General features: G+C 39.8%; 1 protein-coding gene across 1 annotated transcript in view; it reads left to right on the top strand.

Moving 5' to 3' along the window:
• The window catches only part of CFAP99 (cilia and flagella associated protein 99), a 60,835-nt gene that overhangs the window by 31,575 nt on the left and 12,918 nt on the right, over positions 1–16,342 (top strand). Inside the window, exons 9-14 of the mRNA XM_080343964.1 lie at positions 2,111–2,176; positions 3,055–3,114; positions 7,951–8,039; positions 10,276–10,480; positions 12,207–12,348; positions 13,520–13,671. Of these exons, the coding sequence (XP_080200090.1) occupies positions 2,111–2,176; positions 3,055–3,114; positions 7,951–8,039; positions 10,276–10,480; positions 12,207–12,348; positions 13,520–13,671 (714 nt within the window). The remainder of the gene's footprint in view (positions 1–2,110; positions 2,177–3,054; positions 3,115–7,950; positions 8,040–10,275; positions 10,481–12,206; positions 12,349–13,519; positions 13,672–16,342) is intronic.

The raw sequence follows: 16,342 nt of genomic DNA, 5'->3' as shown, positions 1-16,342 counted from the left end.
TTCTAGTCTTTTCTTTCTTCTAAACTGTTTCTTTTGTATTGTTCCATTTTCACAAGTCTTAGAACTTTATCTGAACTGTATTTGCTTTTGCACCTAATCACTCCTGGCTCTTTCTCTAGAGTCATGAAGTTTTTATCTCCTGTTCTATCATCCTTTTTCCATCTTCATTATTTTATTATGAATTGTCTGAGACAAGGTCCACCTTTTATTCACTGTACAAGTACTGTCTGAGAAATTATGCAAGTGGCCATGTAAGGCAGCAGAAACACAATGACTTTCTTCCCTTCACAAGCCTGAAATAGTTTGATGGCTCTTTTACTCCAACAGGACGTGTGGCTATGTAAGGTATTCACTTAATAATTTAGGCTTCAATATACAAAATATGCTGAATATTTTTGTTTGTTTTCTGTAGTAACTGATAAATTACCACATCATCACCCACTGTTTTAAAATATCAGCAGATTCTGATTTTTTTTGGTGTGGACCCCATACTCTTCAGCAGGCTGAGAGAGTGGGAACTCATCAGGATTTGTAAAGAAGCAGAGTACACAGGCTGTGTGGTAAGAGAGCGGGAGAAGGGAAGGCCTGGAAAAATAACCACATCTAGTTATTTGATCCAAACTTTGATAATGAATCCTGCTCATTGAGTTAGCTCCTATCATAGTTAAAACAGATTGTTGTCGTATTCTCCTTGGAAGAGAATTAATTAAATGTCAGTTTCCACTTTTTTTCTTCCTCCCCACACTGCAATCACCACACCCAATCGAATACCGGTATAAGCTCGATAAAAGGCATGCTATTTGACTCCTTTTTATCTGTACCGCCCTTCTGAAAATGCCTTACTCCAGCTTTCACCAGACACTACAAGTCCATTTATCACTGTTCTGGGCTCTCCTCATGTCCTTGTGTAAGGGGCATTGGATTCTGTTCCTAAACTCTAGTAAATGCCTTAATGTGTGATAGATTCTAGGGGAATAAGCTTTGCATTCCTTTTGCTGGCCCATCACATTTGCTATGCTTGGTATTTCATTATAAAAGAAAACAACCTTGATTTTATCCTTTTACTGTTTCCATATTGTGGAGCAAGCACATGCCTGTTTGTCTGTGTGCTTATTTGTACGTACAAACTTCCTAGAAAATCTAGGGAGGAAAAGCAAGATACTACAGTGCCTATATTTTCAAAAATCTGTAACTATAAAATCACTTAAACTACCAGCCACATTCTTCAGTGGAGAAAATGCATGAACACAAGGAACAAAGAAAAACCACCACAGAAATTATAGCCGCAATAACATCAGTTTTTGTCGCTTCTGGAATGTTGTAAAAGGCATCCAAAGCATTCACAAAGGTCAGTTCCCTGGACTGTTTGCTAAACAAGCCGGAATGTTCGCTCTTAAAAGAAATATGCATTAAAAATGCCATGTGTTTCGTAACATTTTTGCAGAAGCTTCAGCTGTCACTGTAAGTACCACGTCTGAGCTCATATAGGAAGGAGTGTGAACACTGGAAGCCACACTCTAGTGTGATGTTCTGGATCACTGCTGGCCACAAAGACATTAGAAAATCCAGTTTGTGTCTCACAGCTTCGATTAGAGATTACTGTTTACAGCCAAAAGAAATATCCAAAAACTAGAAATGTGGTTGCCTTTACTTCCCTCTTTAAAATTACAGGTGTAATTACTGTTAGGGCTGTGCTTATTGGTGCAGCCCTCGATGCTCTGATGCCCTGATCAGAATCTAATTTAACTCAAAACTGAAGCCATTGTTTGTTAGCTGTAGAAACGGATATTACGGATGGTACTGATGTGCCATAGATAATTATGAGGCTTTTAAGTCAAATTCTGAATAAGGAACAAGTTTCATAATGGCACACCTAGCAAAGGCCCAGTGCCCTATGCAAAGGATACAGCCAGGCAGAACTATGGAGAAAATCAAGACTTGCCTACTTCAAGTCTTTAATCAGGAATGAAAATTCGTATCAATACTAAGTCAAGCTTTCATTCATTGGAAACAATATACTGGTCTGGGCTGCAAGGCTTTTTGAGACAGAAGATTCTTATTAGAGAATTTAAATGTACTGTATTTTTTAAGCTAATTGCTTTAATTTTAGGCTCCGCTCCTCAAAGCAGCTGCTAACCAGTTCAAGTGTGAAACCATGAGGCCTGAAAAGGAAGAGGTATGCTACAAAATACGGCATTACCTAGAAATCCCCCAGAACGAAGATGAAAAATGACTGGAGTAATTAAAGATATCTCAAAGTATTTGAAAATGTTTATTTATTTGGGAATAGGAATTATGTGCTGTCATATGTAGCTGTTCTGTCATTTCACATCCATGTTGTTAGCCTTCCTATGATACCACTCCAACAAAACTCCAAACTGGCAATATTTCTCTAAACCCACATATTATTTTTCCATTAACTTTTATGCCACAGAGCAGCCAAGCTGAGGGGATATGTTCCCATTCATACAGAATTCTTGCTTTGCTTGATTCCCAGTTTACAACTATGTCACCAAATTATGTATGTAATATATTCATTTCAGCACCACATATGCATATTCTATTCACTGTTTTCATCCCCATGGTACTAGACACATTCACATCAGTATCTGTAGCTAAATGTAGCATAAAATGAAATCAATAACCATGAGTAGAATTCTACCACTATTTAATAATTTCATTGTGTGCTTTGACACCCTGTTTTGTTTTCCCAAAGTCTATTTCAGTTAAGAGCTGAATATATTCATATATATAGGTAACATTTCATAGTCAAACAAAACATCACTGTTACTTTTCTAACATTATTTTTGTCAATAAGTTTTAGTCAATATTTGGACCTACCTTTTCATGATAATTTGATATGAAATATTCTAAGTTTGGTGTACATAGCAAGTTTTTGTGGATATAACAATTCCAAAATACGTCCCCTATGATTGTATTTGTCACTCTAGATGAATATTCAAGAGTCGTTTTTGGTAAATATCAAATACTTTTGCTGAGTACTTGAAAATCTGTCTCTGAAATGAAATAGTGTATTTTTATTTTGAACTGCAGGACACCGATGACACTATGGAGAGTAAACCAGCAATCCAGGCTCAAAAGATCCAAAGCAAGGTGAGTCACCTTTAAGGTAATGTTGTCAGATGTACTTTAAACTATGGAGTGAAAACACCTATAAATTCTGTGGTGATGCAAACTTTGCTGGAATCCACATTTTTACTCCAAGTTCTGTAGGCAGGAGAATGGGATGGATTGCGTCTATGGCTCCTTGTTTTTTTTATGTAAAATGGCAAGGAATGCAGGATGACCATGAGCCAGCACTGTGCCCTTGTGGCCTGGAAGGCCAATGGCATCCTGGGGTGTATTAGAAGGGGGGTGGTTAGTAGGCTGAGAGAGGTTCTCCTGCCCCTCTACTCTGCCCTGGTGAGACCACATCTGGAATATTGTGTCCAGTTCTGGGCCCCTCAGTTCCAGAAGGACAGGGAACTGCTGGAGAGGGTCCAGTGCAGGGCGACAAAGATGCTGAAGGGAGTGGAGCACCTCCCTTATGAGGAAAGGCTGAGGGAGCTGGGTCTCTTTAGTTTGGAGAAGAGGAGACTGAGGGGTGACCTCATTAATGTTTACAGATATATAAAGGGTGAGTGTCACGAGGATAGAACCAGGCTCTTCTCGGTGACAACCAATGATAGGACAAGGCGTAATGGGTACAAACACAAAAGGTTCCACTTAAATTTTAGGAGAAACTTCTTCTCAGTGAGGGTGACAGACACTGGAACAGGCTGCCCAGGGATGTTGTGGGGTCTCCTACTCTGGAGACATTCAAACCCGCCTGGACACCTTCCTGTGTAACCTCATCTGGGTGTTCCTGCTCCGGCAGGGGGAGTGGACTGGATGAGCTTTCGAGGTCCCTTCCAATCCCTGACATTCTGTGATTCTGTGAGAACAGTGCACAGGAAAAAAAAAAAAAAAAAGAGAAGAAGAAAAATAATTGTGAAACCCTAGTTTAAGAACTCAGCATAGGAACAGAAGAATCTTGTGTCTGTAAATCACTGTTTCAAAATGATATCCTGAGGAATGCTGAGCACTCACTCCAGCTAATGACTGCCTGATACACAATATACAATCAGTCTGGATGTTTGTCTTGTTGCCTTTAAACACATATTGAGGTCATAAAATCCACTATACTGATTGCTTCTCTGCTAGGATTTCCAAGGGTCAGAGAATTGTAAACATAGAAAATGGGCTGTTCAGCCTTAATGGTGTAACACATGGTAGCACATGAAAGCTCACACTGCTATTTCTGCAATAACTGTACTACAGACAATCTTCAGTCTCACATTGTTCAATCTTTCACCTTTCATGTGTTTTACGTTCACATGCAGAATAATCTAATGTGGAAGGTGTGCTTGTATTGCAACCCTAAATATCTTGTGAGCAGGTCTACCTACTCTTTAAAACTATGTATTTAGGTACAGCTCATATATACCTTGGAAAGACTAATTCCCTGCTTGGGGAGCCGGGCATCTGGCAACTGTTTGTAAAGTGTATCTGGCATCACATACTGAAGTTATCTTTAATAACAGTGTCACCTATAACAGAATCGCAGACTGGTTGGGGTTGGAAGGGACCTCTGGACATCATCCAGTCCAACACGCCTGCTGAAGCAGGTTCACCAGAGCAGATCACACAGGAATGTGTCCAGGCGGGTTTGAATGTCTCCAGAGGAGGAGACTCCACAGCCTCTCTGGGCAGCCAGGGCTCTGGCAACCTCAGAGTAAAGACATTTCTCCTCATATTCAGATGGAACCTCCTGTGCTTCAGTCTGTGCCCATTGCCCCCCATCCTATCACTGGGTCCATCCTCTTGACACCCACCCTTGAGATACTTATGAACAATGATGAGATCCTCTCTCAGCTTCTCTTCCCCAGGCTGAACAGACCCAGCTCTCTCAGTCTCTCCTCATAAGAAAGATGGTCCAGACCCCTCATCATCTTTGTAGCCCACCGCTGGACTCCCTCCAGTAATTCCTGGTCCTTCTTAAACTGGGGAGCCCAAAGCTGGACGCAGTACTGCAGATGTGGCCTCACCAGGGCAGAGTAGAAGGGCAGGACAACCTCCCTCAACCTGCTGGTCACACTCTTCTTAATGCACCCCAGGTGCCGTTGGCCTTCTTGGCCACAAGGGCACATTATTCACTCATGGTCAGTCTGTTGTTGACCGGAACTCCCAAGCCCTTCGCTGCAATGCTGCTTTGCCTCAGGTCCACCCCTAACCTGTGCTGGTGCCTGGGGTTGTTCCTCCCCAGGTGCAGGACCCTACACTTGCCCTTGTTAAACTTCATTTGGTTCTTCCCTGCCCTTATGCAGTCTGCTTGCTTACGATCCAGCAGCATGAAATTACAGGAAAGTAGTAATATCCCAGTTCCTTCTGCACTGAAAAGAGGGGGAAAATACCAAAATGGGAAACATTTACATAGTTCATCCACACAGGCAGGACCTGTAATTATGTGGGTTTAGTTCAACACTCTGTATATTCTGCTTCCTTTTCTGATAATTTAAAATACTGAAACTTTAGTGTGGACTAGTGACAGTCAAACCATCTGCCTAAATTGCATAAAGAAAAATATGGATCTGGAATCTTACAGCATCGATCAGAGCCACTTCTAACACCAGCTACTGTCTCCTCTAGGAGCACAATCAGTTTTATCTCGTCTAAACACATTTGCCTTAAAGGTTGGTTAGGTGATATTCAAGATCCTGCTATAACATTCAAGCTGATATAGGCATATTGTTATTGACTTTTAAAATACTTTCTATTGCCGTTGCCTTCCTGCCTGTGCAACTCTGTAAGTAGACAGATCCTAAGAAAAATTTTATCCAAGATATACAAATAAAATTATAATCTGTCCTCAAATTAATGAAATTATATAATGTTTTACCCAACTAGTATTTTCCCTTCCTCTTTTTAGAACACCTACAGTATAGTAAACACATCTTTTTCATCTCAGACACATTATATGCAACAGCAATCATTTCTCATTGCTGTTACAAAATGTCTATTCATCCTTTTCACTAGAAGAACAAGACAGTACAAATGCATCATCACCATCTCAATCTGCCTCTTGCTCATACCAGGATTTGTTCTTTACATATTTATTGGTTTTGGTGAGCTATTGTGTGTTCATTAGGTGGAAACAGTGAATACAATTTTTTTCCACAAGAATTACAATGTTCTGTGATTTTCCCGATTGTTTCCATTTTCTCATCTTGATAAAAGGGAAGATATGACAGGAAGAGAATAAGTAAAATTCAAAACTTCCCTGATACCACATGACAGAGGAATCTATTCAATTCTTTTACTTATACCTGTGTGCATATGTCTTGGGAGTCCTAGTTCTTTTGACTACATGAACTTCAGTCATATTTCTATTTCAGTCAATAAACTGGGAAACTTAAGTTAAGGGTATTTCCATAATCATTATTAGTTTAGTTTTCTATCCAAATTACAGTTGGTAAATACAGAACATGAAATCGCTATACACAGGTAATTGCCAAAAATACGAAAATTTCTACATGTGTCAGAGAAAATGTCGACTCTAAGCCAGTATAATGTGTAAAATACAGGCTGGAGAGGGATTGGTCATGTAATGCAGAAGCCTTCCAGGAGCACTGAGAAACAAACCAAAAGGAAGGAAGGACATCATTAGGCATTAAGAAGAATAACTATAGTGAGTCAAACAAAAGAAATAAAATATAATACATTGTTTTGCTTCTTTTCATAAATTCTTCGAGTTATCATAATTTTGTCAAGAAACAGACAGGTAATTAATATTTCTCCATTTAAATGTGCCATCTGTGTGGAAAACATGGTAATCCTACTTAGTGAATTTCTAGGTGATAGCATGTGTTTGTTATCCTAAACCTGCCTAATTAATATCAATTGTAAAACATCCCTTTTCCAGTAAGCTTATGTATTTCAGGAGACTGCAGTAGGTATTTGCGTATACAATATTTGCAGTCTATAGCTTCAGTGATTCTGGGCTTCTGTTTCTCAGCCACTCATTAAGCTGTTAATTTGGAATTTAAATATGTATTTGGATTCTGAACACATAACTTGTCTGGATTTAGGTCAATGTGTCGTGACTAAGCTTTGTTTTCTGCAGGAATGATCCCAGTTCTTATCCCACCAGCACTGCTTTGCCTCGGTTCAGATCAGGTCTATTATATATGTCTGCAAAGGTGATATATTTTTTTTCTGAACAGCCTGCTGGTGCAGCAAACATTTTTAACTGGCAAAGAGGTTGTTTTCTTCCTCCCTCAGCATTAGAGGTTTTCTGGGAATTAGTCCCAAGGCAATGAGACTTTGAAGAACTGCAAAGCAGCCATAGGATCCAGTCCAAGTCACACCATGAGGACTCAAAGTCACTGAAAACTCTGTTTCCCTTCTACTGTCTAGAAAACGGACGTGGCAACTGGTGATGCCAGTTGTCTTAAAACTATTTTGAAGCTATAATAGTGATTATTTGTGAAACACTTTGAAACCTTCCTATGAAATATACTGCTTATGTTGCACTTTAATGGGTTTGGCTAACTGTCTTTCAGAGAAGCAGTTTGTTTTCTTTGTCCAAAGCAGATGGAATCCTTGCACACTACGTATATGAGCACTGAAAAAAATCAAAGGAAGTGAAAACATTCTATGGGATTTGACATGGTCCAAGAGTGATTACAAATTTATAATCCACTTGGGGGACTTTGCTGATTTCTTAAGCAGCTTGAGTGGTTTATGAACAGCATGCAATTTCATTGTGAATGTCAGATTAATGCTAGATGAATGCTTTAAGCAAAATTTATGGTGTCTTAGGTCGATTTATTTAACCCATTGAAATGTTTTTATACTCTGTTTTATGGTTTACATTACTAACTCTAGTATATACATTCCCTTTCCTGACAGATTGACAATATACCTATTAAATTAAATGCTGCGGCTATTTTAAGAGAGGGTGCCCTCTATCAGCGGAAAATGGAACAGGAGCTCAAGAGGTAACAATCACACTTGTTTCTCAGATTACTTTTCGTGTCCCTAGGCATAGAATAATTAACCACATTAAAAATGATTAAGTAAACTCCAGGTAAACTAAAATAATGGATCTGTTGTAAGGCATTAGGACGCTATTCTATAAATAGTTGATAAATAAAGAGGAAAGTCGACTGAAATGAAAGTCTGCGTTAAAGTCAATGTTTTACTGTAGATGCTACACAGTGTGATTGTCTTCTGATTTCACGCTCTAGCCAGGGTCTACTTGCAAAGTCCAATAAGGATCACTTGTTATATTTATTATGATTCTCCAGAATAAATAGTGACCCAAATACACAAATTTTTGTGTCCGTTATAAAAGATGCATGTATATTAAGCCAAATAATTTCTTATACCTCTGTTTTCTTCAATGGTTTGCGGCCAACTACATGCCAGATTTGATCCTTGAACTTGTTTATATGTATATAAAAATACCTGTCCATTTCTATCACAGAAAGATACAGAAGTCTAAGAGTGTGCTGCTCCACAAGGCACGAGGAGCCTGGAGCTGAGCGTGACAGCGCGGCACGTGGGGACAATGTCTTCACTGCCGGCAGCACAGTTCCACAGTGCCCTGGCCAGGCAGTGCAGGGGATCCAGTGACAGACAGCAGGGTCAGCCGGCAATCCAGCCATTGCCCAGTGAGACCGTAGTGACGAGTCAGGGCCAAGGTCAAGCCAGGGAGCCAAGTCAACAAGGCAGGGTCAACCAGGTACTGAGCCAGGTGCAGGCAGGCCTACAGCGGAGCTTAGCAAGGACAAAGGCTGTTAACGTCAGCTTAAATGTGGCTCTCAGGAAGAAACTCTACACACACAACAGGACAGTCACAGCTCTTCCTCGCACAGCTCGTCACAGCTCTTCCTCGAACAGCTCTTTTCGGTCCAGCCTGATCCAATGTTATACTGCAACAGAGCTGTCTTTGAACACAAGCAGCTGAATCCTAGGCAGGGGTGGGGAGTAAGAGGTTGAAGGTCCTTCTGGTGCACTTAGGGCTCTAAGAAATCCTGATGTCAAGGTTCCTCTGACACAAGGAATCCTTATTCAGCAGGACAGGTTTTCAGCTGACATTAATTAGGAAGAGGGTGACTCCTGAATGACCACTGCAGGTTGTATTCTGTGACTAGAATTACAGAACATTTCACTAATAATTTTAACAAAGATAAAATCTATACCGTGTCATCTTGATTTAGTATTATTTCTAATCTGCCTGACTTAGCAGGCTAAGCACTTAATATTGTTAGCATTTTAAGTCCCGGAATGACTACTTAAGGTTGGATTTGCTCTTTGGACCTAGCAAATTTTGGTGTATGGATTGGGATTTTAGCAGTAAAATACTATGCATCACTCAAGTTCTGTTATCAGCTATGCATGTATATTGAGGTTCTTTTATATTACACATAATAGTCTTCACTCTATCTGTCAGAATTTCCTTCCACTCAGCAAAGACATAGATTTTCCTTGTAACTTAACACTATTTTATATTAATGAGTTTTAATCTTAAGCTGCATTTAATACACCACAGATGCATATATATATATATATATACACACATTGGGTAGCAGCAGTAAGGCACAATTCACTGCATTTTTGTGTCTCTGCCCTAATTCATTCAATGCTTTGCTGCAGGACTTTGACAGGCCTGCCTCAGAGCTTTGCTTTTCCCTCTCAGCACAAAAAATAAGAATATAGTTTTGCTTAATAGCTGAATACTTCTTTGCCTCACTTCAGCAATATTATTTAATTGACAAAATACAAAACAGAAATAGAATAAAGCAGAAAGTATTTTAGTTCTCAGTGTTAAAGTGGCCAAGAAGATCACCAAAGACAAAAGTTATTTGTTCTTTCTACCTCTAAGGAAAGAAAATGTGCATACCTTCAGCCTGATGCTTCTTGTGCCTTATAAGAATCCATATGTAGGTAAAGTTTGCCCACTCCTGGGGCTTTGTTCTCCTGAAAGCCTTCAGATCCTTGCCCTCATGCACTTTCTTCCAGCCTGGCTTTCTCAGGCTTTCCAAAAAGTAGGAACACCTCTTAGGCTGGGATTAAAATATATCTGTCAAATGACTTTGCCATGAGCACCTTTTTTCTCTGCAGAGATCAAATACTTTGTATCACAACAAACTACTAGAAATGTTTTACAAACCAAGGCAGGGCTGGAAGGCCAGATCCCTGGAATAATATACTCTTTCTTCTCTCTTGCAGAGTTGAAAACTTGCTGCAAGGGGCTAGAGACCCATCTGAATTCTTGGAATGGCAAAAAAAGATGCGTGGAAAAGATTTGGAAGAGCAGCTGGCTGAAATAGAGTGTAGGAGGCTTCAAGGGAAACTGAGTTATGAAGAGGCAGTTCTAGCCCATCGGAATGTAGTTCAAGAAAATAAGAAGAAAGCTGATCTCATGAGAGAAGAGGTAATATATACAGCATTGCTCAAATTTTGCTTACACTCAATCCATGCAAAACATACCACAGATGATACCTCCTATACGAAGGTGTAGAAGTTCTATAGAGTGTCTTTACTCACTGCGGTCTGCAAACAATGGAAAAATAGTGCTATAACTTCCAGGTACAGCAATGCTTATCCACTGAAGTACTTTTTACAAGACCGATAACACGTATAAAGCAAATTTAAAAAAAACAGAAGGCTAAAGCATTCTCTCCTATATTAATGTCATTATGCATATCCTTTTTGAACACATACCAAGATAGTAAACACCATTTGCAGTGAAATCACCAATATATGACTAATGTCATTATCTTGTTAAAATGAGAGCCACAAATATGAAAGATTTTGTTTTCTCAAACAGATATAATTCAATTTATTTCATATTATCTGACATGCCTAAATCTCTCTTAGGGGGAAATTCAGGCAGATAACCCTCTTTGGATTTATATAAATGGAAAATTGAATATTTATGCCAAGAAGTACTTTCACACAGTTTCTGATCTGGCAAATCACAGTTTCCCAAAAACATTGTTAGATCTTTTCATTTTTGCCCAAACTCACATTATATTTTTCCAGTGCTTTTCTTATAAACTAAATAAGCAATAAAGAAACAACTAAAGTTTTAGATTAAAAGATATAAAAGTTTTCATAGTCACCATCACAGGCTTTTGTTTTCTATTAGCCTAGTTTGCTGCTATGCCCTGTGGGCCAGCCAGTTCTTTTCTCTTGGCCACCTCTCACAGATGTCTCTACAGTGCCTCGGCAACTTAAGATGGGACCGCAAATGTCCAAGATTTTCATAAAGGCCACCATGCAAAAGGGAAAGTTACTTAATGAGCTCCTTCTCTGCCCTTTAAAAAAATCTTTCAGTCTTTTTTTGGCATTGAGTCTTCATGTCTGTTCAGACAGGCTGCAGCAAGAACCCTACTGTGTACAACTGAGCACAGTGTGATCACTCACACTCATTCCAAATTTACTGTAATTATTATATTCATCTCACTTTCAGAGCATAAATGTTTTATTTGTTGACAGAAATGTCCCGATATGCATAGATTTGGGGATGTGCAAGTCAGACTTGCTCTAACCTGCTCTAACCAGGCATCTCCCTTCACTTGCCAACAGACGCAAGCAGAACACTTCATACATATAAGTACTGAGCACCAGTCCCCTATTCACTAACAGCTCTCATGCTCACCCTCCTCCTCTTTTAAAACTCTGGTCTTCCACCTAAAACAGAAAGTACGGTAAAGAATGCAGTCTGGGAAGACCCAGTTTCCTGCTTCCTATTCATTTCCACTGACAAAGGAACGTGACAGCCCAAACTAGACTTTCTGTATGTTGCAGAGCTACAACTTAGGCCCACAGCCAGCTGTGCATTAGAGTGGCACTCTTTTTCTTGGTATCTCACAGCCAGATCCAGAGATGGCTTTTTTTGTCTGCTTTTAGAAACATAGGGAGGGAATCCTGGAAAACAGCAGTGCAAATGCTATGGAAGAGTGTTGTGTGGAAATAAAACATAGAGAAGGGAGCTTAAATCTGGGTCTCTGTGTTGTCCCCAGCCAATGTCCTTTGCTACTTTTGTGGATGATGTAATACTTTGGATCCATTTGTCCTTGTGCTGTTTCAACGATTTGAGGTATTCAGATCGCTAGTTATCAGAAGTTTTATTCACCTGTTTGTTTGGGATTTAGAAAGCAGAGCTGATGCACCAGTACGCAGAGAAACGTCTACAAGAGCAGAAGGAAATGAGAGAGCTGGTGGAGCAGGTTGTGGAAGGACACAAGAACGCAAAGCAAGCAAAAATAAAGCTACAGAAATACAAACAGCAGATAGGTATTTATATATTGTCACAAAAATGAGAAATTATGACAAATGTCCCCAAATTACTGTATCTTTACTTTCCTGGGCCAATTACAATTTTTACAGAAAGGGAAGGGAAGTTGAGGGAAAGATCCAGGCTATACATTCCCACAAATGTATGACTATGAATTCCAGGAATAAGTTTGTAATGGGCAGATCAGAAATTCTAAGCTACTGGTCATTGGAATTACTCTTTGCTTAAAAGAGAGAAATACAGCACTATTGTTCTGCAATGTTTCCCTTCAATCTAAAAGTAGCATATGTGAATAACTGTACTTTTTGTCAAATCGAGTTAAGAAGCTCAAATTCCTGTGATTCATATCATTAAGAGAAGATTTGCCTAGCAACCACTGTGAAAGAATTGTGGCTCATTGTGGTCTTCTCCAGAGAAGAAGACTGTAGCTAAGGAAAGAAAAGCCATCTCCTAGAAGAACAGTATCACAAGGGAGAAAGATGTAACACCTCCCAGACAGACCGGTCATTAGGATGAGGGGAAATAGCGTTACTCATCCTCCACTATTCTTGAAGAAAATTCTCCAGTTAATGCATTAGCTAATGAGGGCCATCAAGAAGGCTGCTCTGACTGGCATGGCTGGACATATTCCGGTGCAACACCATGCCAACATGTACTGTATGCACAGGCTACCTGGAGTTGTGGATATTTTGGTGAGCAGACTTCTCTGCTTGTGTATCTCCATCCTTGTATATCGGGAAGGGCTGAGGGGAGCAGAGGGCATTAGCCACTCTGAAATGAGCCAGCAAAGTGTACCAGCCTTTACAATTCCATGATTTATATCATATATATGGTTTGTAAAACTATGGATTTTTTTTTTACTATTGCATATCCTTTTATTGAATAATGAAACAGTATGCACTAATTAGAACAGAAATTACAAAGCAGTAATTCAGAGTGTCTGTGTATATAAACAGTATGTTTATGTGTTGAATAGAATGATAGATAGTGGAGGTGGGAAGTACTCATTTGTTTCTCTTGCCATTCCTCCCACCAATGCCAGACGGTTCCCTCAAGTACCTTTAGATCAGTATTAGTATCGTTATTCACAAATTCATATGAATTTTCCTCCAGATGGACTATGTGTTAAAATATGCAGCCAGCTCACAGAGATTAGTTCTTTTCTTTCAGTTCAGGAAGTTTGTGAAGAAAATCGAGAACTTCTTCGGCAAGCTTTAGAAGAAGAGGAGGAGAAGCTTAGGAAAAGATACGAACTAATTCAACAAATACGAGCTATTGCGTCTTTACCGAGCCTCAGACACAAGTTTGTTGATTTAACTGAGGTAAGCTCAAAAAGGAAAACTACTGGGTTTACATAAATGTATATTGTACATCTTTCACATATTCAGTGGAATTGGGTACTGCATGCAGATATATCAGTCTGGATGCATGACATAAAATACAAAGTGACTCCATGACACAACAGTTAGATCTGAACTGGAACTTTCACAAAGTTTATAAAATGAAAATTTTACCAGGAAGAATATTGTGGTGATAATTGAAATCTTAGTCCCCTTGAACTTTCAATTTTGCCAAAGGATCTGTGTTCCCTGATATCTTTCAAAAAGAGACCGACAAGTGATTACAACATGTTCTATCCATCTTCACAAATTCACAGATCTGTCAGTCTTGGGTAAGAACTGAATGAACACAAAGTTTGGACTAATGTACAGTTGTTCATATTGCAGTGGTGCTTGCCATGGTAATTTAGCAAAATTAATTTCCTCTGCTTTCACAACTGTGAACATTCAGGTGTATGAGATTGTCAAGAGAACCCAAAACCTGCTGAGCTGTTATGCACGTATTGTGGAAATAACTTTTGTGTGTGTGGTTAAGTCTACAGTAAATGTGTCCCAAACTTCTTGGACTTACTATTGATGTACAACAATTGATATGCCTGAGACTGGGCTTTGCAATGTCCACTTCTGCAGAATTTCCAGACTCAGGCAGTGTCTGAAATCTGTTATCTTACCACTAAATCACAAACAGAGTAGCTGAAACTACTCTTCCATTTTTCTTGTGCATATTGAAAGAAGAATAACACAGAATAATATAAAATGACAGTAGAAATTTAAATATAATTATTTGGGTTTTTTCTTTCTTTCATGAGTATTCAAATGAAGATCACAAATTTTAAAAACATCCATGGTTACTCTACAGAAACAATACAGAAGGAACAAGTCTTCCTTCCATGGGGCTGTTGGAACAGTCAATACAATGCTTTGGTTTTATCTCCTGCTCCTCTGAAGAGAACTGAGCCATTATTGATTCCAAAGCTACCCACTGTCTTTGCAGCTACTAGATAAATCCCCCATCTCATTTATCAGATTTTAGCATACATCTAATGTTAAAGTGTGAAATAAGTAAACAAGAATAAAATCAGATGTCCCTTCCGCCTTTACTCTCTTTAGTTGCCTTTATGGCAGCTGCCATCACTTCTCCACTTCTTTTCCAGCCAAAGAAGGCAAATCTCTTTTTTCAAACCCAGACACACTCCACCCACTTGAGGAGAAATATCACTGAACCACAATGGAAAAAGCAGGGGAAGAAAGTGAAGAGTAAAAAAAATTATTGCACACCACAGACCCTGTAAACTGTCTGCACAGAACAGCCAAAAGCTGCTTCAATCTCGAGGTCTTTTACTGCTGCAGATAGAGTTGCAAATTGTGTCAACCCTGAGCAGAGCCCTTACCACGGTCCCACTGCCTGTTTGTTACCCAGGTGATTCAGTCACAAAGTGGAGGCTGCAAACACATAATGGTATGATGTAGTCGGATGTGGAAATGTCATTACTTTTTCAATCACAACAACTTCTGTAAAATGGTGCAGGCTCTCATTCAGGAAAATGAAGGTGACTGGAATGTCAGTACTTTCTTTTTTTTGAACCTAGTTCATCTCATTGCTCCTTACGGTGCCTGCCAACCTCACATGGAGCTTCCACTAAAATACTGTTTGTTTTGAAGTACAGAATATGGCTTTAAATACATTTTCCCACCTCTTTTTGTCTCAAAAGACAAAAGTAGAAAAACAGCAGGTTTCAAGCTGTATGTGAAAAATTCATTCAAAATTCAAGCTTATCCTACACATTACAAAAGTGTAACTGCTGAAAACGGGGTGACTGTGGATGCACTGTTGGATGGATGAGGAGGTGGCTGGGTTGCCGCATCCAAAGGGTTACAGTCAATGGTTCATTGTCCAAGTGGAAACCAGTAATGAGTGGTGTCCATCAAGGGTCTGTACTGGGACCAATACTATTTAATATCTTACCTAATGACATAGATAGTGGGATTAATTGCACCCTCATTGTGGTTCACACCAAGCTGGGCAGTGCAATTGATACGCTTGAGGAAAGGGACTTTGACAGGCTTGAGGGATGTGCCTGTGTGAACCTCCTGAAGTTCAGCAAGGCAAGGTCCAAGTGCAATGTCCTGCACGTGGGTTGGGGAAATGCTCAATATCAATACAGAGCAGGGGGTGAGCTGATTAGGAGCAGACCTGTGGGGGACTTGGATGAAAAAATTTATGTGAGCTGGCAATGTGCACCTGCAACCCAGAAAGCCAACCATATCCTGGGCTGTATCAAAAGGAGCGTGACCAGCAGGTCGAGGGAGGTGATTCTCCCCCTCTACTCTGCTCTCATGAGACCCCACCTGGAGTCCTGTGTCCAGCTATTGCACATGTTGGAGTAGGTCCAGAGAAGGCCACAAAAATTATCAGAGGGCTGAAGCACCTCTCCTATGACAACAGGCTGAGACATTTGGGGTTGTTCAGCCTGGAGGAGCGCTCAGGAGGACCTTATTGTGAGTGCCATGAGGATGGAGCCAGGCTCTTCTTGTTGGCAAACAATGATAGGACAAGGGGTAATGGGATCAAGCTGGAACACAAGAGGTTCCACTTAAATTTGAGAAAAAACTTCTTCTCAGTAAGGGTGACAGAGACTGGAACAGGCTGCCC

This window comes from Nesoenas mayeri, assembly GCF_963082525.1.
Source record: "Nesoenas mayeri genome assembly, chromosome: 4".
NCBI lineage: Eukaryota > Metazoa > Chordata > Aves > Columbiformes > Columbidae > Nesoenas > Nesoenas mayeri.
The sequence above is the reverse complement of the archived record's forward strand: the minus strand, read 5'-3'. Positions and strand labels throughout refer to the sequence as shown.